Below are 26,888 nucleotides of genomic sequence, written 5' to 3' on the forward strand. Positions count from 1 at the left end.
GACACATCGCCGGTGGAATATATTATATTTAGAAGAAAACAAACGAACAAAATAAAAATAACCGGACACACTGCAGTATACCTGTTTGATTATGCATGCTACAGTTTTGGGGTGAACACAAGTTCAAGGTCTTGAGCACACACACATTTTATTATCTTGTCTACACACAAAAAAAAATCTACAAACATCACTAAGCGAGGAGACACGGTATACCGATGAGTGCGTAACAACGTCGGATTGCCATAAAACACACAGAGAGGGAGACGCAGACATAAGCGATATGATGTACGATATACAGTAAACACCTAAGCGTATAGTTTCATGTCAACGTGAATATAATGTGGCTGAGGTAACCGGTGCACCGGAAATCGACCGTTCCCCTTAAGCACGGCCATATAACATATGCATATAAATATATACATATAAAAATTATACGTATTACAATGCCAAAAGGTGTTTTAGAAACCATCTGAATAATATAATAATGATAATACTCGTCAAAGATGTTTTCAGACAAGAAATAATACCAAATATAATTTTCAGACTGTATTGTGTCTCTACGCCCTCACTGTATGCGTATGACACACGCATTCGACGCCAACGAGATCCGATAGGTTGTCGAAACACCAGTGGAAAGTAGTCGTAATCGACGAAACATTTTCAGTCTTTTTAGGGGAGACATACGTCGGTGACGACGACGGCGGCTGTTAAGAGAAACGATGGTGACCGAACGCGATCCCATCTGTCCCTTGCCTCGGCCGCCGGTCCTCCAACATGCACATTGCACACACACACACATGCTAACGCGCCGCACACACTAAATACAACACCATGCTTACTTACGGCTGTATAGTATACCAAAACAAAAATCGATTAATTTATTAAATAAAAGGGGGAAGAAACGAAACAGTCCCTAAGCTTATTGCTTAAATAACATTTTCACTACGATGATTATATTTTTATACACAACACGTTAAAATCCATCTGAAGTCGACGTCAATGCCAAAAGTACAAGACGTGTATAGACTGAGTATTTGTGAACTTTGTAATCGTGTGGTTCACACGGTTATCGAAATCTCAGCAGCAGACAAGTACCAGTTTATTTATCGATTTTTGTAGACACCAAACCTCGACCGCTAAGTACATTTCGAAATATCGATAAATACAAGTCCCATACAATATATATATTATATATAAATATATATGCGTATTAAATGGTCGAGAAAACAAAGTTGAAATTTAAAAATGTTTACAGTCTACTGATAACGTCATTTTACGCAAGGCGTAATAATATCGACCTACAAACGTATAATGCGGAACACCTGTGCACGGCGCGACTAACTATATTGCTTTAGCTATAATTTTTTTCTCATTGCACTGCGTCGATTTACGGTTAAGATATTTTAGTTTGGTTAAACGTTATCAAACCGAGGTTTACGCACCTCAGCGATGATGGCCTACGAGTCGCGGCGGACGGTATATAGATACCGTTATCGCAGTCTTGCGTTACTGATGCGACGCAACAACGTTATCGAATTATTCCGCCAATTGATTACTATTATAGGTTTACTCATTTTAGAGGGATTTAAATACCTATATATTATGTTGTTATATTATGTATAACTTACAACAAACACCCACACACATTTTAAGTGCCGCAGTGGCGCGTCGTAGGAGAGCGGTATAGAGTAGCGTGAAGGGTGAGCGCCATGGTATTGGCGGCGACATCGCGGACACAGCGTGCGCGCGACGGTGGCGTATACGTACGTCAAAATCACGGTGGTGGCGGGGAGTATGGCCGTACGGGGGAAGCGGCGGCCACCCGCGCGCGCCGGCCACCGATATTACATGAGCGGAACAACACGCTACGGTGGTGGTAGGGGTGACGCTGAACGGGTGTAGGAGAGAGAGAATGAGAGATCGGTATCGATTCGCTGGCATCACCTCCCTCACCACCGCGTCGACCCGCCACTTCCTCACCTTTGGCTGAGACCACCATCGCCACCGCGCCGCCGAACGAATAATCCAGAGGGTTAAACACCCTTGAAACAAACAAATAACCACCACCAACGCTGCCGGGATGACAAATACGCACACGTACATAATACAAGGCAGAGCGATTTTTTCAAAAAGTTATTTTTTTTTTGTTGAATTATAATTGTTCATAATACTTAATGTAAGTCATTTAACACGGCGATCGTGCTCCGAGGACTGGCGCCCACATAGGCAACCATCCGCTCCAGATTAAGTGCAGTATCGCTGTCTCCCGAAGACCACTTAACTTTCTAGTAGAGGCATAATATTTTTTTAAACAATCGATTAACACCGGAACCGTAATATGATATACGCGATATTGCTCTTAACCAATTGTTCTAAATAATCGTTATGTAATGCACGTATTTCGTAAAAATTATATTTTTTAAAATAGCCATTGCTTTACGTTTACTCTTTGACCTCGCTGGAAAATATTCGTAGCCTAGTCGGTTATAACTTATAACCACATTATTCTAACATATGCATCACATGATATAGTTCTAAAATTGAAAAAGTATTCATTATTATCTAAGCTTTTTCGACACCCCAAAAACAATATCAACCCAGCGCTTTAACATTCGCAGGCTCACCTCCTGCCACCCTATTACCATACGACGATTTCGCGTCAGTGTTTGTTAAAGTCTCAATAATATCATACAAATTCTCATAACACGATTATTTTTATATTTAAGGGTTTTGTTTGGACAAAACCAGTACGGTTATAGATATATTTATTCCAACCCTAAGTTATTAAGGATTTTTCACACTTATACACTCGCCTTAAATAGTCCGTTCGGAAATACGTTCGGCGTTTCCAAATGGGCGTGCACGGGTAAGAAATCTAAGAAATACTGCCAAATAATAACGATTTAAAATTTAAAACCCAAATAAAAGGCGAAAGAAAATTAATAATGTATATGGCAATAATAGCATCGTGGGGGGTCATTAAAGTGTGCTAAGAGGAACACGTGTATACAGAAAGCACACGGTAAATAGGAAAAACTTGTAGGTGATTGATGAGGAGTTTATTTCTAAGGATTTCAATTTCGTGTAGGACGGTATCAATTTAAAAGGAATAATAGTAATATTATTGACAATTTCGTTATTTAAATTGTTATTCGTCTTCCGATTTAGACTTTCACACGGAATATAACGGCCAACACCAACACATCATTCGATAAATAAACGCACAGATTATATCATGGCGTCAACTCTACTCTTCAACCGTCTTAGCTCTCAAGGTAACTAGTTATACAATGGCGTTTCAGAAACGAGCACAAGTACAATAACAATATAATAGTCAATTATCGAATATCAGCCTTTAATTATTGAGTAGGCAAACCGACGGAAAACGCAATTTTCTCTAACGTTATGTAACGATGTTAAGATAAAAATCGAATAACAGCGCATCGAGAGGCATAGACCACCATCGACCAGTGGGAGGGCAAAAATAACAGTATTAACTAATAATAACAAGAATATTTAACCGATATTATTTCCTAAAATAATAAAATTGCCGACAAATGATTAAATATGATAAATTGAGAGAGTTGCAAGTTAAAGAATCAGTCTGAACGCGGATAATTAAAAAAAATTAAATACGTGCAGAACAGTGTCGCGGGGGTGGGGAAATGGGGCGGCGTCGTTGGGGTCGCAACTTGTTGCCAAACTCTAGTGCGATACAAAGTCCTCACAATGATGACTTGAGATCGTAAAAAACCGAAAATCCTCAAGACAAGTACAAAAATGGTGGAGAGGGTCTCGATAAACACGTTGCTCTCATTCCAGTACCATCACATATTCGTGTATACACGTCTTCGTCAAGTCGCCCGCGCGAGTGACCTGCGGCGCGTGGGCGCGCACGCTGCTGACAGCCACTTGCGAGTTACGAGCGTCGAGCGCGTTCCCCCATCGCTCGCGGTGCACTAGTGTGTGCGTGCGAAATAGTCGTCGTGTGCCGTCGGTTTTATTACGAACCGATTATTACACCACCGCCGCCGCATTACTAGTGCTGCGGTTGCGGGCGAAGTAACGGCGGTGGTTACGGTTGGCCGTTCGCGGTGGGAAGGAGGGGGCACATGTCAATCACGAGCAACGGGATCGCTCGCACGCAAGACGCAATGCATTTCGGCCATTTCGCCCATTCGCCGCTGCTGTTAACCGGTTACCTCGCGCGATCGTCGCGCACAATTATACTATACAAAATACGTTTCGCGCGCCGCCCGGCCTTGGACTTTTGACTTGGCCAATTTTTTTCTCGAATCGTAAATTTTTATTCTCCTGTACTCTGGCAAGCCCTACCGACGCATAGGTTTTGTTTTTAGCACTACATCGGAAGATCGAAACTATAATAATAATTATATGATTGTATATAATACTATGTACACCACAAACGTTTCCCAGAAACAAAAATAACCCTCGATAAAAATTTGTTCGTTGACCACACGGTGACAAAATAATTACAGCCGATAACGAAATTATCTGATATTAAATTTAAGTATAGATTGTTATAAAATATGTGTTGGCAAAAATGTGTTTACGAGCCACCTGCAAGGATGATATTATTGCGTGTTTCCGTCGATAACAATAGACTAGCGGATAGACGGTCTTATCGCTATAAAATAATATCAGAATCGAAGGACTGCCGTTAATCAAAACGACGTCGCTGTGCACGTAACCTACAAATGCAAAGATTTTTACTAAACGAGCGAACATTTTTTTTTAGTCTTAACCGTATTGTAATAATTACATTATAATTTTCAAAAATATGTAAAACATTTAATACAATTATCGTTAGCGACCAGATAAACCAAATTCAAATCCAAAAAATAAAAGGATAGACGTTAGTGTCGTTTTTTGGGTTTATGGGGTTTCTCGATTAGAGAATAATTTATTAATAAAACACGAAATTATCGAACAATACGCCATCTGGATGTTTAAGTCCGAATCGCAAGTGTATTTGACGCCCGCAATCTTTCTCTCACATCGCGTAAACAACAACACCAAATTCACGAACACATTCACGTCGGAGTTTTAGAATGTTTCTAATGTTTATTTATTACCATTATTATTTTCTCAAAACACTTTTCATAAATATAACAAAAAAACCACAGTTAATGTTTTACTATTAGCCGTTCAAGGGCAAAATCTAAAGACTATAGATAAGCTGAAATTCACGTATGCTACACATACTTATTATTAAAATTATAGTGTACGTAATAAGTCACCACTACGATTCCGTACCGTTAAACAATTACAGCAAAATATTGTACTCGGGTATAAATATTTAATATGTATCACATATTCACATAATATAAGTCATACCTATCTTGGTATTCATTTCTTGGTTTTTTTTTGTCGTAAATTGTTATCTAAAAAAAAATATTCAAATTGCGCAAACAGTGCGCGACGACGACATCGAGAATTATAATTATTTTGTTTGCAGATAAGCTATTGTGAAAAATGTACTGACGAGCAATTTAATATCAAATACATAGGTATATATTGTATGTTATTTAAAAAAGAGATTGTAAAGCATTAGATGATAAAAATAAAATACAAATTTCCATTCGAACGAATATTACACACGATGCAACAACGCGCGCATGTCCATTTGTTTTACTCTAAAGACTGATTTCGTCCGAGCTCATAATTTCCTTTCACCGATAAGTAACTGTACGGGGCTCAGTTACGGGAGCATTGTTATCCTAACTGGGCCATCTCCACGTGAAATACTTTACTGCTTGTTTTTCTTTTTTAATATAATTTGTTTAACATTTACAGGACACTATACGAACGTTCAATGACATTAAATTGGTAGCCAAAGTGTATAACACTACATTAAGATATAATTTAAAAATTATATATGTATACTAAAAAAACCTAGGGAGTTCATTTTTTCAGTAAATATTGGTTTTTACAACGGTTGTAATATGAATATTAAATCAATTTAATCACGGAGAAACTAAGAATGTAACGTAACTGTGTTTGCAAAATGAAATTTTCGCAATTTCAAATTAGGAATTCAGGAAACTGGCCATGAAATTATACAGTTCATCGATGATTACATAATAAAAAATTAAAGTAGTTTCTTTCTGACGAAAAAAAATGTTAGTGCTTCAACAAATACTTCATACGTTTTGTTCTACTTATTAAAATCACTAAATGTACAATTTTTTTCTTCAATTCTCACTGGATGCATCTACCTATATACAAAGCATTAAACCAAAAAAAAAACTCAAAGAAAATAGAAATAACCAACCATAAACATTACATTTATATTCATACACAAAATTAATTTTATTATTAAATATATACAGAACACAAATAAAATGCAACACTTGAAGACAAAACTTATGATTGATTTCGCATAAAAAGCATAGGTACATGAATAAAGTGAATAAACACCATATAATTTTTTCAAAATAAAATTTTAATGGTCACATTTTTCTTTTTAATTCTTCATTGACTATCAATAATTCACTTTTATTTTTTGTCTGAGTACTAGGGTAATTAACCTCAAAATACCAATTCAACTAATTAAAAATACAAATTAATACTATTTTTCAGCCAAAAATAAAAATATTTAGCTCGATATTTAGTTATACTGGGGCAAATATTCTTCACTTATATATAAATCTAAATTTTAATTTCCAAGGTATTAGAAACCCACATGATTCTTATGTTATTTTTCATATGCAGATATGTATTATCATAGCTTAATAATTATTATTAAAAATTGATACTATGGTGCACTTTAGGTTTAAATTAAATGTTAACTATTTGATTTTAATACTAAAATAATAGTATGTATATTATGATACTATAATGATAAAATGATTATTATTTGATTCTATGTTATGGTAAAAAATATAGAAACACCATTTTTTAAGGTAAGAATTTTATCAATACTTTTAGCACAACATCAATCATCAAATCCCTAGAATTTACCATCACTAACAATTTTCAAACTTGAAATATTTGATTATGAAACATTTAAAAACCTGATGAACATTTCTGTGTCCAGGAAATAATAATTATTTATTAAGTACCTACCAATTTATTTGAAAACTTCGATGGAAAATAATTATAAAGAAGCAAGAACAAAATGAAGTATGTACCTCGGTACCAAGATTAGTACTGTGCTAAGCAAATATATATAAAATGAAAATTAAATTATTTTTAAATTTAAGAAATAGGATAATGAAGTTAACCTATACTTAATTAAAAATATTTTAGAGAATATGTATAAACTTACCGGCAAAGTACTTCCATTTTCCATAGGTTTTTTGTCATTCTTTTTAACGTTCCTTTTGGTCTTTGTTTCCATGTACTTTTGTTTGAGCATTAATGTTTCTTGTACATTTTGCTGTTCTGCAAATGCGTTGCTATAGCGTGGAACGCAGTCTTGGTTATGCCTCCTGTACCCTTCCATTCGTCTTTTTAGTCTATCAATAACCGCTTGTCGCTTATGGACAACGACATCGGCCATGCCGGGGGCGGCGGATTGTTGCTGCAACACACCACAGCCGCCCCCTAACAATGCACCTTGGTCCAATCCTTCAGGACCGCAATTCAAATGGTAGCTCGCCAGTTTAGTAGAATGAATTTGATCAGCTACTTACATTTGCACTACAACCAACAAAACCAAAATAGTAAACTAATCAATAGGTAATTCATAAATTTTTATAAAACTACAATATATTATGAAGAATTGTATTTAGTAATACCTTAAACTTTTCATTTAAAAAAACTTTTGGAAAAACATAACTCACTTGCTACATTTCTATTACTTAATTATTTAATATTAAGATGCATTTTTGAAATTTTAAATACCTCATAGTGATAAGAAACTGGTAAATAAATATTGATACCTAGTGATTATCTTTTATGAATAATAATTTGTTGAAGAAGTTGAGGAAGATTTTAGACTATTCAACAGGTATCTATACCAAATAATAAACAGTAATGAAACAAAAAATGTTATTAGAACGCTCTATCGAGATCTAGAAAGATGACCACCATAAACAATAACTGATAACAATATACCATCAACTCATTAATGGCTGGACAACTAACGCCAGTCTAAATATTTCAAAATTTGAGCAATAATCTAACGAACAATTTATTGGAGTTAATAGCCGGAAAAAATATTTAGAATGACCGTTAAAAATAATCAAAATAGTGGTACGCACTTGACAACATTAAGTGATCCAGCGGACGGTCGTTGATTATTGCGTCCGTGTTCACGTCAGGTCAACGTACATTTTGATCGGTCTTGGATGGTTCGATGGTCGCAATGATTTGTCAAAAAACAATCACAGAGTGCCAAACACACACTCACACCTAAACTATTATTACAGAGATCGAATTTAGTCGATCTAAGGTCTCTTTACAGGTTGTCGTCGATATCGCCACCGATAAACTGTCATTATTATTGTTATATTACGATTATTACGCAAAAATCGTGTCGTCAACACAGTTGGTTTACGCAAAGCGATAAAAATTCAAATAAATACAAATCGCAGGACGTGTATTCGATACAATTCGCGATGAATATCAACAAATCGCTTGTACGCAAAGCGGATGGCGGAGCAACATACGGTATACCGGATTGAGACGCGTCATACGACTGCCGCCATTGTTTTCAGTTAGGAAACGGACGGACCATGCCGCAGTCGCCGCCGCCGCGACGATGATCAACACATATATATATACATATATACGTCAAGCAGTGTTACCACCCATCAGCGGCGACCGTACGGCAAAGTATAATATTATCGTATGCGGGATGATGATATTACGCGCAAATATCATTTTGGTCTGTGATGTGATGCGATGATCTCAATAGGTGATTATAATGTTATTACATAACAATAAATATTATTGTGTCGCGGTATTCACGGCGGTACGCTAAAGGCTAAAATCCGAAAAATAATCGTCACCGTAAGCTCCGTCGTACCTATAGTGTTCGAACGCTGTCGTTAAAAACAAAACCGTACTCGATATTCAAACGGCAAACGATGTCGGTAATTTTTTGTCGCCGTTTTTATCGTAGCTCGTGGCGGCCGATAACGTTTGGATTCTCTTGTCGGAGGCGGGCTGCGGCGGTGGCGATGGTGAATGGTGAATGGTAGTGGTAGCGGCGGTGCCTGTCGTGTATACGGCAGCGGCGACGACGACGGGCAACCGGAAATTTCACCAAGTTCACCGCCACCGCCACCGAACGGTCCCAAGTCGATCGTGCGCGCGGTCGCGGTGCACACACACACCGGCATCAACGATGGTCGTTGGTGGGTAGGACAAATCATCGGCGGCGAAGGGGAAAACGGTTTTCGACGTTTCGCAGTGGAATATAATAAATATATAAAATAATATTACAGGAAAGTAAAAAAAAACCGATCTGGTTTCGAGACCATATTTTTATACGTAACATTATACGCGTTGTTATACCTCCCAATAATAAATCTCAAAAAATATATTAATTTTATCGTTATCTACATTAGGCATAAATTATAACGTTAAAAACGATATCGAATATTGTTTCGATATCATTTTTTTACTGTCATAAATATTATTTTGGTTTTATACGTAGGGAATGACTTTTTAGACAACGGTACGTCACCTCCGCCGATTGGTCACTTCCTTCTCGGAGATCACTGTAAATAATAACTTTTTTTTTTCTAAAGTAGCACATTTTTAATTTTCCATTATTTTCATCCGTTCTACTACATTATTCGTTATTCTGTGCATCGAAGCAAAAGTTCGGCGCCTCATATGAGTCATATGGGTAACCCGTTTAAAGCGTAGAGATTTTGATACACTCAAAACCTAACGAAACGTATGTTGTATGTTTTACCAAATTTTTTACATCTGAAGTAATGGACTTATGGACTTATACTCAACCATTTCAAATTGTACCCATTATACCTATATTATTCGCAAATTTACCTACTTTAAATATTTAAGAAATACATTTGGACGATTCTCTATGTTTCCATTGTATTCATTTATAATTAGTCATCGAACAAATTTAAGTCATATAAATTTTTTTTTATGTTTTGAAACAAAACTAAGAACAAGGCTGTATTATGTAGATACCCAACCTTGGACTTATTAAATATCATACATTTTTTCAATCATATTTTAAAATAAAATATATATTTATGAATACTATTTTTGCAATAAAATTAACTAAAAAATTGTATTCCTTATTCCTGACGATTATATAACCTAAATAATTTAATAATGTCTGTTAAATTGGTAAAACAAATTATTAAACTTCATCAGCACACTTATTTATTCAAAATATAATTAATAAATGTACATCGTTTGAAATTATTCTAGACTAAAAAATATGTTATCTAAATTTTAAAATTTAACAAAGAAATATTATATAATTTATTCAGGTAATAATATTTAAATGATTACTTGATATTCTTAAACTTCCATTAATGAACAACAAAATTATGAAAATGACATTATAATATTGCATCAGAAAGAAATATTTAATAGGGTGATCCTACGTATTCCATGTTCACTGTGTTATACTGATGTTCAATACAAAAATGAAGCAAGCAAGCTACGAATATTCGAATATTAAAGGGGTTGAAAATGAATTCCAAACATTTTGCGAAATTTATTGCTCCCTGATTAAGAAAAAGGATCAATACACTTCATGCTTGATATTATGCTCAATATTGCGTTAAATTTAACGCAAATGATCAAGAAATACTTTAATACCGTTCATATAATATAGCCAATACTGTAAATCATTTTTATAATTTAGATTTATGGACGTAATAAGATAGAATAATTATGTAAAATAAAATGGAATAAGGATATTATGCGATTTAATAACGAGCTACAGTACAAAATAAATATAATAATATAGGCACCTAATGATTTTTGAACTAATAGTTTTGTTTCTAGTAATATTGTAATACCTATGTAATTATGGTTTATGGAAATTATAATTGTACCTACTTCAACAATTAAACATTTCACGAATTACTGAATATGATGTAGGTACTTTTAGAATTTAATAAAAGACAAATTATTGGAAACGGCGAACAAAATCCAAAAAATTTAGTCATAGTAAAATTCACGATTATAATTTATAAAATGTACCTACCTATTATTGATTGTCTTGTTAATTTTGTTAACAGGAAGAATATTTAAGTTGTATGGATTGTGGTTTTATTTATGATTTATTTTTTTCTTGATTAGCTAAAAATAATTTAGCTCAACAAATATCTAATTAAGGTTAATTTAATTATGTTTGTAAATTGGCTAAATATTTATAAATTAATAACAAGTTAATATATCTTTACTATCAGCGAAAAATTAATTAACCTTGGGTTATAACAAAATTCCATGCAAATTTTTGTGTACCTAATTAGAAAAATATATTCATGTTAGTCGCCAATATAACTGGTAAGTTAAAACGAACCCAATATATCTACCTGTTTATTGTTTTTACTTTAAGACGAAGAAATATCAAACTAAAATTATATTTATAATTAATCTTGCTCAAGTTCTTTTATATACGTCTTAATAATCAATAATAAAAAACAAAGTTCAATTATAACCTTACATAATTAATTAAAGGTTTTTTTGAAATATGTGAAGACCTATAAAATAAAAATAATAGTACGAAAATAACTCAGAAATTTCTCATCTATAATTATTTTAGTTATAATTATTATAATAATTAAAAATCCAATCAAATTTATAAATTACTATAACAACTTCAAATATAAAAATTATTTAAAATAATATAAAAACTATTATCTATTATGTATTCGCTACATACTGCATATAACTATTGTCATAATTCCATTGCCATATAGCTTAGGTAATAGGTATAGATGTAGATACAGAAATACCAGGGAAATATTAGGAAACTAGTTTCCCGACATCGTCAATTTGAAATGTAAAATTAAAGTTAAGAACAAAAATTACAAATTATCAAATTCTCATAAATTAAAAATAACTTGACTTAATTCATATACAGTTCATTCGAATCGTCCGTAACAATAATATTATCTTCCTTATTTACAATTTTTTATTTTTTTTTTATTTTTTTTATTATTTATTTAAAGTTTTCCTGACTATAATCATCTAAACTTAGGGATACAGAGTAGTTTTTGACATTTTATAAATAAAATATTTTAGTATAGATATATTGTCAGAGTAATTAATTGTATACTAAAACTAGCCCTAAACCTAAGCCAAGCTTTATTTACTGTTTATTGTTTTATTTTTTTTTCACTAAAACGTAGCATAAATTAAAATAAAATGACAGCATAGGAGCTTTTAACTCACTTCAAATTTGCTTATAATTGGTTGTTTATTAATACATTATAATGTAGATTAGTAGACTCGAGTCTCTTACCTCATATAAAATATAATCAAGCCCTATTTTGAAAAATGTTTTCATTTATTTATATATATATAAATATAGCTATAGAGTTCGGGAGTTACTGCATAAAAATCCTGCAATCAAAATTACCTAAATACTTAGAAAATCAAAACTAACTAACTTGAAAATCAAAAAACCCATTGTAATTTGAAAAAAAATCCCATGTCTAGGTATTGCATAAAAAAATGTTAATGCACCCATGTACGTCACTGACTGTAGCTGGCTGATGCTGCATCATATATTTGCATGAAAGATCAAATATTTATCAATATAAAATACATTAATTGCGAATTGTTTTTACACGAAAATTAACGTAACTATTAAAATTAATTTATGACCTATAGATTATTATTTATTATTTCCATGGTTTTGTAGTAAAATTATATAATCCCCGTATTCATACAGTCAATATAGTTAAATATACAGTTAAATACTGTAAAAATAAATAAAAATAAAATAATAAATAACTTAAATATAAATAAAATAAAATAAAATATATATATATTAAATATAAATAATAAATAACTTAAATATCTACAGTTAAATACTATAAGTTACCTAACCAGGTGATATTAAACCCATACCTATGTCATTAAATATTAGGTATAGAATAATTCATTCTTTTAGTAGTTGTTAGTATACAATAAGTATATATATTTTATATTTTATAAATTGGTTATTACCTATGTTATATTAATAACTTATCTATGATTATCAGATTTTAAAAAATGCGAGCATTTTTGATGAATCGTGGCTGCTATTTACTCAGTTGGCCCCTCTCTTATTATCTATAGTCTCTCTTGACGACTCTTGTACAAGATAAACTGTACCTCAAGGAGGAGGAGGACGAAAGAATCCTAGAGGCCAAAGACAGGTTAGAGGGCCAATACTGAACATAACGTACCAACTACGAGATGCTTGAACGACCAATAGAGCTAAATAGAGATTGAAATTAGACTACATCAATGTTTCGATATTGTAATTGGATTCGTAGTCAAAAATCTAGCAATATCTTAATCCTATTATCAGTAATTTTTGATTGTGCGGCACTCGTGGAAATGACGAATTTGTTCATACTGCAGTCGCATACGAATATACGATACACTTCATTATACATTAAAGGTGATCATAAGAAAAGAAGACATATTGCTATACATTTTTACTTATCACCGCTAAGCATTGAGTATCCATAGACTTTTCCTAAAATTTGTTAATTCAATAAAAAACGACTGAAATAACATGGCAGTATAACAATATTAATCAATTAATCATCCATATTGCTGCCTGTTAAAATTTAAAAATAACAAAAAGTCGATTATTTCGATTTGGGAAATATTTATACATCATAAACATATTCATACATTCATTGACTGACAACATATATTATATTTATAGAAATTATGAGATGCAAAAAATATACTTAAATGCAAATACATTTGTTATAAAATATAACGAAATATACAAAATCAATTTTATATTTATTTTCACAATTTTACAAAACGATAGCTTACATATAGACAAAATTATGATGTTATACGAACATTTTGCTCTAAAAAAAACCAAGTACCTATATGCAAGAAGTCCCAACCCTATTTATAGCTATAAGAAGTTCAATCTTTTTAGATTGTTAAATATTTATATTTATTATAATGCACCTAATAATTTAAGAATTATTTTTATTCCTTAAGAGGAGGTTGCCAACGTAGCAAATTTACGTTAGTACACGTTTAACTTCGTTAGTTTAAGTATTATTTTTTATTAAGAAAATAAACAATCTATGGTAGTAAACTAGTAAAGCAAGATTTAAAGCAAATTATGAAACTATATTATGAAACTTAATAGTATAAGAATATTCTGAATATTATCTGTGTTCGTATGTCGATTTTTTGCTATAATTCAATTTTTTAGCGAATTTTGTGTATATTAAATCACGTAATTAAAAAATGCTCATAAGTCATAACTCATCACTTATAAAAATTGTAGAATTATCGTACAAAATACCGACATAGATACGGTGCCAGTGCCGTATCTAGGCATTGGCAAGATGGGTGGTGGCCAAGGGTGCAGTTTAAAATGATCGCACTAGGGGCGCAATTTTTATATCATTTAAATACCAAAAATTCATTATAAATGTATAAAATTGGTTGCCAAGGGCGCACATAAAACTAGTTACGGCACTGTACGGCGCTAAATCGATGTATCTAGGGTTTAATGTACCTCAGTTACGTGAAAATCTGTGTCGTTTTGCAAATTAATTCGACCAAGATAGACAATCCACTTGTCGGATTGCAGTATATATAGCACTCGGTATATTTTTTAGCATGGTTTAAGCAATGTTTTAGATTTTCCTGATGCCGCTATGAGAACATAACATTTTCATAAGAATCGATCTTTTGAGTTGTTGAGTCTATATATAATAAGTTTTAAATATATGGGTCCTACAACCAGTGGCAACCCCATATATTATTAATAATAATTATTCGATTTAAGTGAACTTTGTTACCCTATAGCAGGGATGGACAACTCAAAGTAACTAGCGGGCCACTTTTAAGTACTTTAAAATCTAGCGGGCCGCAGTGCATAGGAGAAAGCAAAAAAAAAAGTCCTTCAAATTTACTAACATTTATTTTTTATCTTTATTTATTTATATTTACGATTATTATTTAATGTGATTCTTGAGGATGAGGTTTTATATGAAGTAATTTGAAAATGTAGCGCGGGCTAGATAAAAAAGGTACGCGGTTGTCTATCCCTGCCCTATAGCAATCGCGGTTGAAAAATTTAACTATAAATATTCCCCAGGTCTTAAGGAATGAGGTAAGGCACATGTGCAAAATTTGATGTCAATTGGTTCTGTAGTTTCCCAGGCTGTTAACCTTTTAGATTCTCAAACGTATTCATACGTATATATACGGATTGTAAAGCAAAACTTTCTGCATCTATATCAGAAAATGTGTTTAATATTTTTTCTATGTATATTTCATTAGCTAAATCCTTATCAATGTTTAAACTTTATGTAACTTAAGATGGTGAAACACTGCTGTACCATGCAGATTTTGAGCATGATAAAAAAAAAAACAAAGTGAACTGATGATATTCGTAAATTTATCAAAAATAAAATTTCATTTTTATATATTATATATATTTTTATTTAATAATTATTATTAGACATTATTGTAGTTTTGTTTTTAATATAAATATTTATGTATTTATCACTGTATAGACTATAGAGTATAGGTACCTATAGATTTATAAATTTATAATCTGGATTCTGGATAATATTAATGGATTGTATGTAAACTAAAAAATGATCGAAGTATAATTTTGTTGAAAAATTAAAAAATTAAGTTTTAAATGTTCCAAAAAAAAAAATGTCAGTTAGTTCGACCCAAATCAGAAAAATAGTTAGAATATAATATTCAAATTGCTAGGTTTGTGATCAAAATGATAGGTCTGCAATAAAGATACAAAAATACACTAAAGTCTTAACTAGACAAATTAAAACAGTTTCAGCTTGAAAAATTTAAGAATCATTAATAAAAATAAATGGATCTTAAAATTCTCTCGTTTTACTTAGAGGATATCAGTGCGAAATTTGTTTTCTCTCTCAGACCCATGCGCGACATAGATAAAAGTATTAAACTCGTCGTAAACATAATATCGTTTTTATAATTTTTAGTAATCTTAAGAGTAAAATAAGAAAAACCTATTACAAAAATGATGGAGTATAATATTTTTGAAAGTTTGACAATCAGATGTATATTTTATTATCATTGGAATTTATTTTCAACTTTAAAAATAAAATAATTCGTTTATCACCTTAATATTATACGATGACTTTGGACGCATAATTCCCAACTCACGTGTACCAATATATTTTTTTATTTCACAGACAAAAGCTACCACCTAGAACCGGCTTGTTTATTTGAAAAACATATTATATACGTTACCTAGTACAATAATATAAATAACACATAAAACATAGTAGAACTACTACTTTTTTTGACAACAATTTAAGAATAAATAGAAAAATAAAGTTCCAGATATTTTTTTTTAATTTATGTAAATTTAAATTTAATTAATTTTTCTGTATTCACTGTTAAATAACTGTATGCCATGTATAGAAAATGTTAAAACTTAATTCAAAATTTGGTAAAAAATTAAAACCTATTTATGACAAAAAAAAATTGTTTTTTACGCGTGTAATTATGTGTAGAGGTGTATTCAATTTTGTGAAAATTCTATACATAATATTTATACAAAAGACACTAACATAATTATTATAAAAACTTTTGATACTTATACTGCTTTATATTAGAGGTTTATACACCTACGCAATAATAATTAAGTTTTACGTTTCTTTTTGAAGATGACTAATTTAACTATAGGTATGATAATTATAAGAACTAAATTTATGTTTTTGTTTACTTACAAATGACCTAAATTACATTATTTAATTATTATCATTATAATGTATACAACGGCGCTAGTTTATTTCTATTTCTATTATTATTATTACAATTTTAGAATTATACTGCTATTTGTAATATTGTAATGGATATCTCGATTTTTTACGTACCTAAGTCTACAGCCATAAATTGTATTTTTTTATTTACTTTACTATAGCTATATTTGAGAAAAGTCACTAGAAAGATCTATCACTGTATATATATATATATATATATATATATATATATATATATATATATATATATATAATAGTACATTATTATGTTCTCAAAAAATGTTTTATTGGCATCTTAATGATACTCGAATAGCGGACTGATTATAACGATGCATATTATCAAATATAAATAATATGGTTATAATTTCACACGTTTATAAATGTATAACTATTAACTACACACTAAATCCTTGAATACGATGTTTGTCAATTGGTGGAATTGAATTTCAAGTAAATCGAAACCATCAGAGTACAGCTAGGTTATACAGATATATAATATATAATTATGTTAATATTATTAATATTTCGAAATAATCATCACAGTTCAAAATATATACGATATGCAAATATAAACAATGAAGTGCATGGTGTGCAAAAAACTAGGGATTTAAACGAATTCACCACAGTTATGATACGTGCTATTATGATAATTAATATGTATGTCAAGAAAAAAAATGAAAAGAGTTTATAATAAGTACCTACATCGCATACACTATATACATTACGAAGGAAAAATTAATTAAATCCATCATATATATATTAAACTATATTATAGATATTATAGTATAATAATGTCCATACAACGTTCCAACATTCGATTGTACTTTGTTTTTTTTTTTTATAAATTATTATTACTTTTCTTGTATTATAATAAAGGCGATTTACATAATATCAATTATAAACGTATACCCGAATGACTGTCGATGGCGACGTAATTATTATTCGTTTTAATTACGCACAATTCGTTTGCGTGAATATTATCGTAATATTATTATATTATCGGTGTGCGGACGTCATCGAGGAAAACCATCACACGGCACATGTTACTCGGTATTCATACGGTGCGCATTTACTCTTTCAAAACGCACGCGCATGTACGACATGGTATCACACGCAACAAATATATAACAGTGAACTTGGGGCCACCACGCGCCGAATTTTCCGAATGCCGAATGCCCGAATGAGACGGCAGGACACGTAGTAATACGTGTCGTATAGAGTTGAGTATATTCAACCTGTAGTTAACTAACGTGTTACCAACATTTTATTACCTAATATGTATTAGGTAAATATACTAAAAGGAACACAGCATAGGTAGCACGGTGTGGTATTAACCAGGCGATATTATTTAGTGTTATTACTATGGCTTGGTTCACAGTTCATCAGTCGTGTCATTTGAGGGACTGCAGACGGTGTGAATTTCGACATAACATCTTCTTTAGCCTACCAAAACTAAAATATAATCACCGATAGGCGTGTGTTTTAAATCTGATATTGAGTCAATACTATGTATTCATTTTTTTAAATACATTTTTGCTGTGGTCCAGCTGCAATTTCCCAATAACTATAAGAGAAAATTGATAACAGTGATCTGTGAATAATAAGTGATATACTTTATTGCAAAGAATAAATAGAATAATGATATGAGAAAAAAAATTATTGCCCATTTTCGTTTTTACTGACTGCGAAAACTGTACAGAAACGAACTAAAGGATCCTATATACAAACGCATTGAATCGTGATAAAATGGTAACACAAAAAATTATAATTTACCATCAAAATATAAAAAGAAAACCTGAAAAATTCTTCTGTAGTACATAGTTAACATTTTAAATCTTATCGCCTACTTAAGCTACAACTATAAGTTTATACTTGTATACATAATTAACTATAAAATTATTTGTCAATATCGATAGTATATATTGTGGCTTGGTAATTATTTTAAAATGGCCTGCTAACATTTTGGCACCAACAATATTAAAAAATTGAAACTTAACACTTTGTACCGTTCCATATGGTTAACGCATAGGTAATAATTATACTTTACCTACAAATTGAACATAATATTCAACTCTACACTACACACAACCTGCAGGTTAGCTTGTTTTTTTGTTGCGTCCGAAATACAAAGTATTTTTAATAAACGTCGCACACTATAATATGGTTGTCTTCGCCGGCCACAACACTAAAATAGCATTATTATTATTATTTTATATTATGTTACAATAACACACACACACGAGAGAATTTCTGACACACAAACAGTTCAGCAGCAGCGAAAAACAAAACAATTCACGGTCTTAGCTTGGGCGGTGAGGACGTGAGGTCATTTCAATACGGTATATAGTATTGTATAGGTATATTGTGTTTCAATGCAAATAAAACCGAGTCAAACGAGGTTGGTTAAAATCGATAACACAATATAACACCATACAATGATTATACTATATTATATGCGTCGTCGCCGCTCACGATGGATACAATATTTAATAACATTTCCACACGTGTAAATATATAATATATATACGTTCATAAACAAGACTCGAGACGAGTCGTATGACGTGTGATGTATTTTACATCCCGAAACTCGTTCGCGTATTATTAATTATTATTTAACTATATCTACAGCGCACGTGTACCACGACCATATACGTATTATACTAAGGCTTAATATATTATATATATGTACACGAAACACCTTACCATTTAAAATCTGGGCTCTCGCTACACTCCGAATAGGTACCTACACTGTGTAGTGTTGAGTGTAATATGTAGGTATATATTAAAATTGGAAGAAACTTGTTACCAATATTTTGTTACCAAAGGAAAACGATACGACGCATGGTGTGGTTTGAATCCGACCGAACATTCTTACGGCGAATTGGCCAAAGTGGCAAAGTACTTAGGTACCTATCGTAGTTGTAACTTGTAAGGTATCTACAACGGGAAACCCGAAATATTACTATAAGTTATAGTTTAGTTATAGTCTATAACTACTTATATAGGCTATAACAACATAACTGTTATAAGTTAAGGATAATAAATCACATCAACAAATAAATCCCCCGGATATAATTTAATATCCAACAAATGTCTCACAAATTCATTTTATTTTGAATTTGAATTTATAATTCAATATTAAGATTATCATACATTCCCTTAATATGGTAGTTTTCTATCATAATAATGATATCCAGATATTGCGCGTCGTGTCAGTCCGATGTAACTTTCATTGCCATGAATGACGAACACTGCGTCGGTCGATTATATTAGGTACGATTATTATTTTTTTTAAATCGGGAATGTGACATTAATTGTTGATATTTACTCATCTCATGTGCGTTTCCAGCTATACCAATATAACTAAACGAACATACAAACATGTTATTATAAACGTAATACATAGGTACTATAATGAATAATGATTATTAGTGCCGTGCTAACTTTCATTGGCGTCCCTATATTAATCATACATATTTAAGCATTTACCGCCCTTTAAAATGTCATAACTTTTACTACCTAAGATTACTAGCTTCATTTGACCACATCCCTCTTTGGCTCGACTCTGATGATAACGCATAAGCCTCAGAGACTAGAGTGATCTCAATATAATAATAGATATAGCCTCTGCAGTAAGTATTTCAGAATTGTGTACTAAGATAAATAACCTAGGTCAATTTTTTCGGTGATATATGTATTCAGTTAGGTTAGGTTTTACGCACAAGCGAAAAAATAAAATAATAAACAAAAAGTGTGGATAAATAATCAAAAAATAACGATCGAGTTTAAACTTCAAAAAGCCAAAATTACGATCAATTTTAATGTGTCAATATAAAATTATTGACCATGTATTAATTATATTTAAGGTGTATTCAGTAAATTAAAAGTATTAAAAGCATTTTTATATTTATTAATACGATTTATCGTGTAGAGACCTTTATGTATAATACATTTATAAATTATTTTAATTCTTGTCAAAAATGTACCTGCATGAAAAATATATGTTAATCCAATTATTAATCGTCGTGGCTTTAAACGCCTGCCTAGTTAGCCTCTCACGCAAAAATTAAAACTTCAAACCATCATAACAAATTCTGAAATTCCTATGGATGAGCTTAAAGGCTCCCTCCGTGACTCATGACGTATGAAGTATAGCCAATAGAAAATACACAACGAAAAGGTCTACGAGTTGCAACCCAGACTGCCATGGGATATACACATACTCCTAAAACTACCACGAAGACGAGCAAACACCTGCACATAAAACCTATTGTATTTCTATGTTTATAAATATTTATATTATATAATGTTTATCACCTATATTGTCACGTATAATCAACATTGCAGAGGAAACATTTAAGTCTTTTTCGGAGGCACTAGCTTTTAGGCAGACCAACAAATAACAATTTTATAGTTTTACTAGGGCATTTAATAATTAATATAAATTTTCAGTTACGTAAATATTGTATACCAGATACATACGTTGTATGTGACGAATATATATATGGTGTTGGAAATTATTTTTTACGATACCACAGCAAGTAGCAAATTAGTTGGTGTTTAAATATTATATTTTAATTTGTATTTAAATATTTATAAATATTTAAAATCACAAATACAACTACTATTATAATCTGTGATATTAATATCCGTTATAAATTTGTTTTTATCACATAATGATAATTTTCGAGTATTGTTTGTATAATATTTTTGCACATTTGTGTACTACAGTGGAACCCGAATGGAAAACACTTGTCACATTATTAATTAATCGTTCCTGCCAGTACATCTATACTTACAGTATTATGTTATATTTTAATACCAGTCCTACATACAGTAGATTATCTGTTAGGTTAGATTATAATATTCAATCATATAATCAAAGGTATCACACGATAGCTATATTATGATAATCGTTCCCTCTCCCCAGCACAACACCACTAGAACTATTGGGGAAATCGTTAGCAATTGTTGCGGTGACGAACTCAAGAATCATATAAAAGGTATACGCCATATGGGAGTATTATAAACGATATTATTTTTTTTTTTATTAACATAATTTTAGATCGTGGGAAATTACGTGTATTTACCTGGCCTGCGTTATGGTAATCGTTCCAACGGTCATTAATACAACCACGGCCAGCAGAATTTCTACCAGTAACAACATTTTACATTATACGAAGGCTCGACAAAACTACGCATCTAATTAGCGTGCGATTCCAATGAACTGGATACGAAAAATAAAAATAAAGAAATATAATTTTAAATATATGAGTGAACTTAACGATAATTGAGATAATTCTATTAAGAATAATTATTGTCGCCAACCTATCTGAGTTTGACAGAGTTTACAATCATAGTACGTATATCAAATAATATTATGATAGTATAATTTATAATTTTTAATATTATAGATTATAGGTACCGATTAGGTATATGTATTACATCGTACACCATTAATTCATCAGCGCTCATTTAATCGGATATACGTAGTATAATGTGTGCGGTTCTTTGGTCACTCGGGTGGTCATTAATCGATTCGAATATACACTTAATAATATGACATATAATATTTATTTATTATTATTTTAACAGGCAAGTAATTTTTTTTTACATAGATATGTTCAATTTTTAATTAATTTAATTGGTGACAACAAGCTTATAATATTATTTTATATTGTAAAATTTACTTTGGAAAACACGAAATAAAGAATAAATATAGTGTAACTTAACAGTGTTAACTGTTAATTGAATAATCATAATAATAATAACCAAAAAAAAAAAATTTAAGTTTGGAAAATTAAAATTATAATAAATATCAGAACAAAAAAATAGTGACATGGTAGTGAAACATGAACATTAAACAAAAATGGAGAAAATATGCTAGAGACTTTAAACTATAAAGTATAAATGCTGGAACTGTATTGATACTGAAAAAATGACAGAAATTAAGAGAAACAATAAGAAGTATTGGTTTTACTTATAGAAACATTAACTTTGCTAAATAATATAATATAATATCAAAGTGATTGTATATTATAGCCTATAGGCCATACGCATAGGCGCAACGAGCAGCTCTTAACTAAAAGGTATGATACCATGATAGAAAAGAAACACGTGGAAAATGAGGTGAAGATCATGTTATATAAGTGAAATAATCAGAGGTGCTAGAAAGGACTCGTACAACAGACAACTTGAGAATAAGGGCATACAATATACAAAAGTGAATTTTGAAGGGATCATTTCACTGTAAACCAATCTACGGATTGAATATAAAATAAAAAACAAAAATGTTTAATGCGTATAATATGTTGTAAATGGCATTGTACGACAGTCAGTACATTGACGAGATACGGAAAATGAATTTTTATAGTTCGTACGTGTGGTCGTATAAATTTTTAATAGACGTGATTTTATATTATTCATCATTGTATGCGATTAAAACAAGTGACAAAAGCGTAGTAGAGAGTTGGACATTAAAGTTTCTGTATATTTTCAATTTTGGAAACCATTTAAGTCAATGCCATCCTATTATTTACACAATTAATAATAATATAATATTATTATTACTTTGTGTGTGTTGCTACTTGCTTGTGTTGATAAATTACTAAAACAACATTTGGTAAAATAATAAATGATATCAAAATGATGTTGCATAAAACTCGAAAAATATGAGAACAAGGTCTTATAGTTTCGTTAGTGTCTAAATAGTAAACAAGAATTTCTAAAGATATAATGATGACGGGCGGAAAACTATTAGTACATTATATCTACGAGTAGGTACTGCAGTGATTGCTCATTTTTATATTTGTAAAATCTTTTTAAAATAATTAAAATACATACATATTACATATCAATAAAATAATTCTTTGAAAAATATTCGTTTAATGACTGGTCCCAGGTGTGAACGGCGAAGCTGGGAAAATCTACCATTATAAATTAAAATATATATTGTTTTTTTTTCGTCAACATCAAAATGTATACTGCAAGATTAAAATCCTTGATTTGAATATTTATAAATAATATTATTATGAATAAAAAATATCCAACTGAAGTAAACTTTTTAACTAATATAAAATACAGTTATAAATAGGTAAATAAAAAAAATATGATAAATCATTAAAATATCAGCGTAAAACTTAAATATATATTATAGTATATTAACTATACTAATTATACAATTATACACATATCTATATATTACTTATAGATTACTAAGTAACTTATACGTTTCTTTTGATCCGAAACATCTAAAATACTACCTATATATACAAGTATATTCTAATCGTTTAACACTACTCTTTTAAATTTTTCTATAGGCAAACAATGAAAAACTTATTTTTATATCTATTTCGTAAGTACCTTTTTTTCCTGCTTAAACCAATGGTTCTGTGTGAACAATACTACTCCTCAATTTCGTAAATACCTACATAATGTGAACAGGACGTTAATAATTGTTAAATACCGTGTTCAATTATACTCTTGTACGATACGCTACATATATAATATTTAAATAATAGATATATTGTTTATAGTGATACGATATTAATATATTATTATTTAAACTTATTAGGACAAATATAAATATAACAATAAAAGTCAAAATAATTTTTCACACATCCCAGATTACTGAAAATCAATAATCTTCAAACATAACACACGATTACACGAGAGTGAATAACAACTAAAATTATACAATATACTATAAAGCATAACCTCCTTGATATTTCTAGTGGTAACAATGGTTTATTGCATTTTAAAATTAAGTCTATATTGTTTTAGGTAAATATATCAGTGGTTGGTATGCCTACAAAGTATAAAGGGTTGTTATAAAGAAACGGATATATCTTTTTTTTTTAAATGGTAACCAAACGATAAAAGTAATCCTAAATGAACATATGTTTATTGTTCTTATGATTATTATTATTGTTGTTGTTTTTTTTTTGTTTAGGGTAAACTGATGACCTATTTGAATAATTTCTATAATAATGCGGATGTGGTTAAGCCAACATTAAAAAAAAATAAATAAATAACGCTGACATTATAATATAATGCTCACACAGCCATATCTCAAATGAGTTTATTACTACAGGACTTAAATATAATATTATTCCCGTTTTAAATTAACTCATAAATCCTTCCACTTATTATATAGGTGTGCATGAGTATGGTTTATAACAGGGGACCAGAATTTAAACATCCGTTACAGTATACATTTTCTTTAAGACTGATATTCAACGTTTTATTAAGGATTTAAGATTTTTAGTTATCATTTATACGAATATGATTAGACGGATTTACCAAATAATAATTATAATAAACTTAAAAATTATTTCGTTTAGAAGAAATTCAATAAAAACTTTTATATTTATTTAAATATTTTATTTTCAAACACTTCATTGTTTGAGTTAGTGATGCTTGTTTTAAGCTTGACATGTAATCATATTTAGAGAAAGCTACATGCATAAAAATATCATAGTTATTTATGTTAACAAATAACTACATCATGGCGAAAACAAAACAAATTTTAGTTTATATAATAATTAATGAGAAATAGCTGTGTACTATACAATATACCTATACTTATAATAATTTAATTTTTAAAACGTTTTCTTCTAAATTCAAATTACATTCTTCTGTAAAATTATTCAACAATACAATCCAAAACAAATATGTAATTAAGTATATTTTATAAAATAAACCATATATAACCACAATTAATAATTTTACAAACATTTTAAGTGACTACATGTTTAAGGCTATAATTTTAATAAACATTTAAATTACAAATAGTAATTTGGTGAGGCTCGGTCATACGCTCAATCTGCGGAAACGTACTGAGCGTAGGTACCGGCCGTAGTTACTAGCTCCTGGATGGGTTCATCAGATTTTTAGTAACATATTCTTGCAACACAAACGCGTGTTATAATTCTATAAACTTAAAAACCTACCAACAATAATATACAAAAATAACCCCTACCGTACCACCTCACGCCCAATGAACAATGTTGCAAAGGGTTCAGCCTTAAAAAAAAAAACAAATAAATTATAAATACGTAAATAGTTATTAATACAATAATAAACATGATACATGCAAGAACAAGATACTTGAAAAAAGTACCTATATAGAATGTAGATTTAATAAGATATGAGATAAAAGGTTCATTCAATATTTTTCGAAAAGATACGATAGATACATTTACATTTTGAAAAATCAATAAATATAATATTGTTACCATGTTTAAGATTTTGAGTGTTACAATATATGATGTGTATTTTTTTCTGTTTGTCATCAACATTTGGGATGGTAAAAATACTCTGATTCTTGACATCACCATCTTTTATTTTCTGATATAAAAGTGAATTTAGTTGGTACTTTCAAGAAGTCAAAATTCCTATTAATTTTTGAACCTTAATAAAAACATAATTTAAAAAAATGATAATTTTACGAAAACCCAATTGTGGGATTTCATTTTTTTTTGGTATAAACCCTAAGACTCATAACTTTAAACAAATGAAATGTTCACTAAATATTAATATTATAATTTTCCGTATATGGTAACAATTAAAAAATATATTGACTCTTTTAAGTTATTTGTAGCTATGAATAATTTTCAAATTTTGTAAATTATATATCCCTGTAAGAAATTCATAAAAGTTTTTCTTTTCGTAGCTTTACATTAGACATTTCTATAGAAAATTCCGATGAAGGTTTTCTACCTATATTAAGAAAAAAAAATAGTCCACTGGAAATTTACTCTAGCTACAGCTAGGTATATGAGATATTTTCAATTTTTATTAATTTCGTTTTTAACTCTTAAATTGTATTATTTACCTATACGAGTATGCTGGGATGTATGCCACTAAAATTAATATATATTTAGTGATATTATAGGCAGACAAATTGTTTTTGTTTAAAATCGTTTTTCGTATGCAATGATTTATCATTGAATTCAAATATAAAAC

The 26,888-nt window shown here is 30.4% G+C and overlaps 1 protein-coding gene and 1 long non-coding RNA gene across 2 annotated transcripts in view; one reads left to right on the plus strand and one right to left on the minus strand.

The window, feature by feature from the left end:
* The window catches only part of LOC107168537 (uncharacterized), a 31,843-nt gene extending 23,156 nt beyond the window's left edge, over positions 1 to 8,687 (minus strand). The window contains exons 1-2 of the mRNA XM_015517980.2: positions 8,229 to 8,687; positions 7,292 to 7,665 (exon numbers count right to left, since the gene is read on the minus strand). Coding sequence (XP_015373466.2) covers positions 7,292 to 7,525 — 234 coding nt within the window. The 5' untranslated portion in view covers positions 7,526 to 7,665; positions 8,229 to 8,687. The remainder of the gene's footprint in view (positions 1 to 7,291; positions 7,666 to 8,228) is intronic.
* A 13,081-nt stretch (positions 8,688 to 21,768) lies between these two features.
* LOC149055978 (uncharacterized) lies at positions 21,769 to 22,556 on the plus strand. The gene is made up of 3 exons (XR_016191806.1): positions 21,769 to 21,925; positions 21,988 to 22,281; positions 22,337 to 22,556. It is a non-coding gene; the product is annotated as an uncharacterized LOC149055978 (long non-coding RNA).
* The last annotated feature ends 4,332 nt before the right edge of the window (positions 22,557 to 26,888 follow it).

This window comes from Diuraphis noxia, unplaced genomic scaffold, assembly GCF_037042655.1.
Source record: "Diuraphis noxia isolate RWA-SAM2 unplaced genomic scaffold, SU_Dnox_SAM2 contig0004, whole genome shotgun sequence".
Classification (NCBI taxonomy): domain Eukaryota; kingdom Metazoa; phylum Arthropoda; class Insecta; order Hemiptera; family Aphididae; genus Diuraphis; species Diuraphis noxia.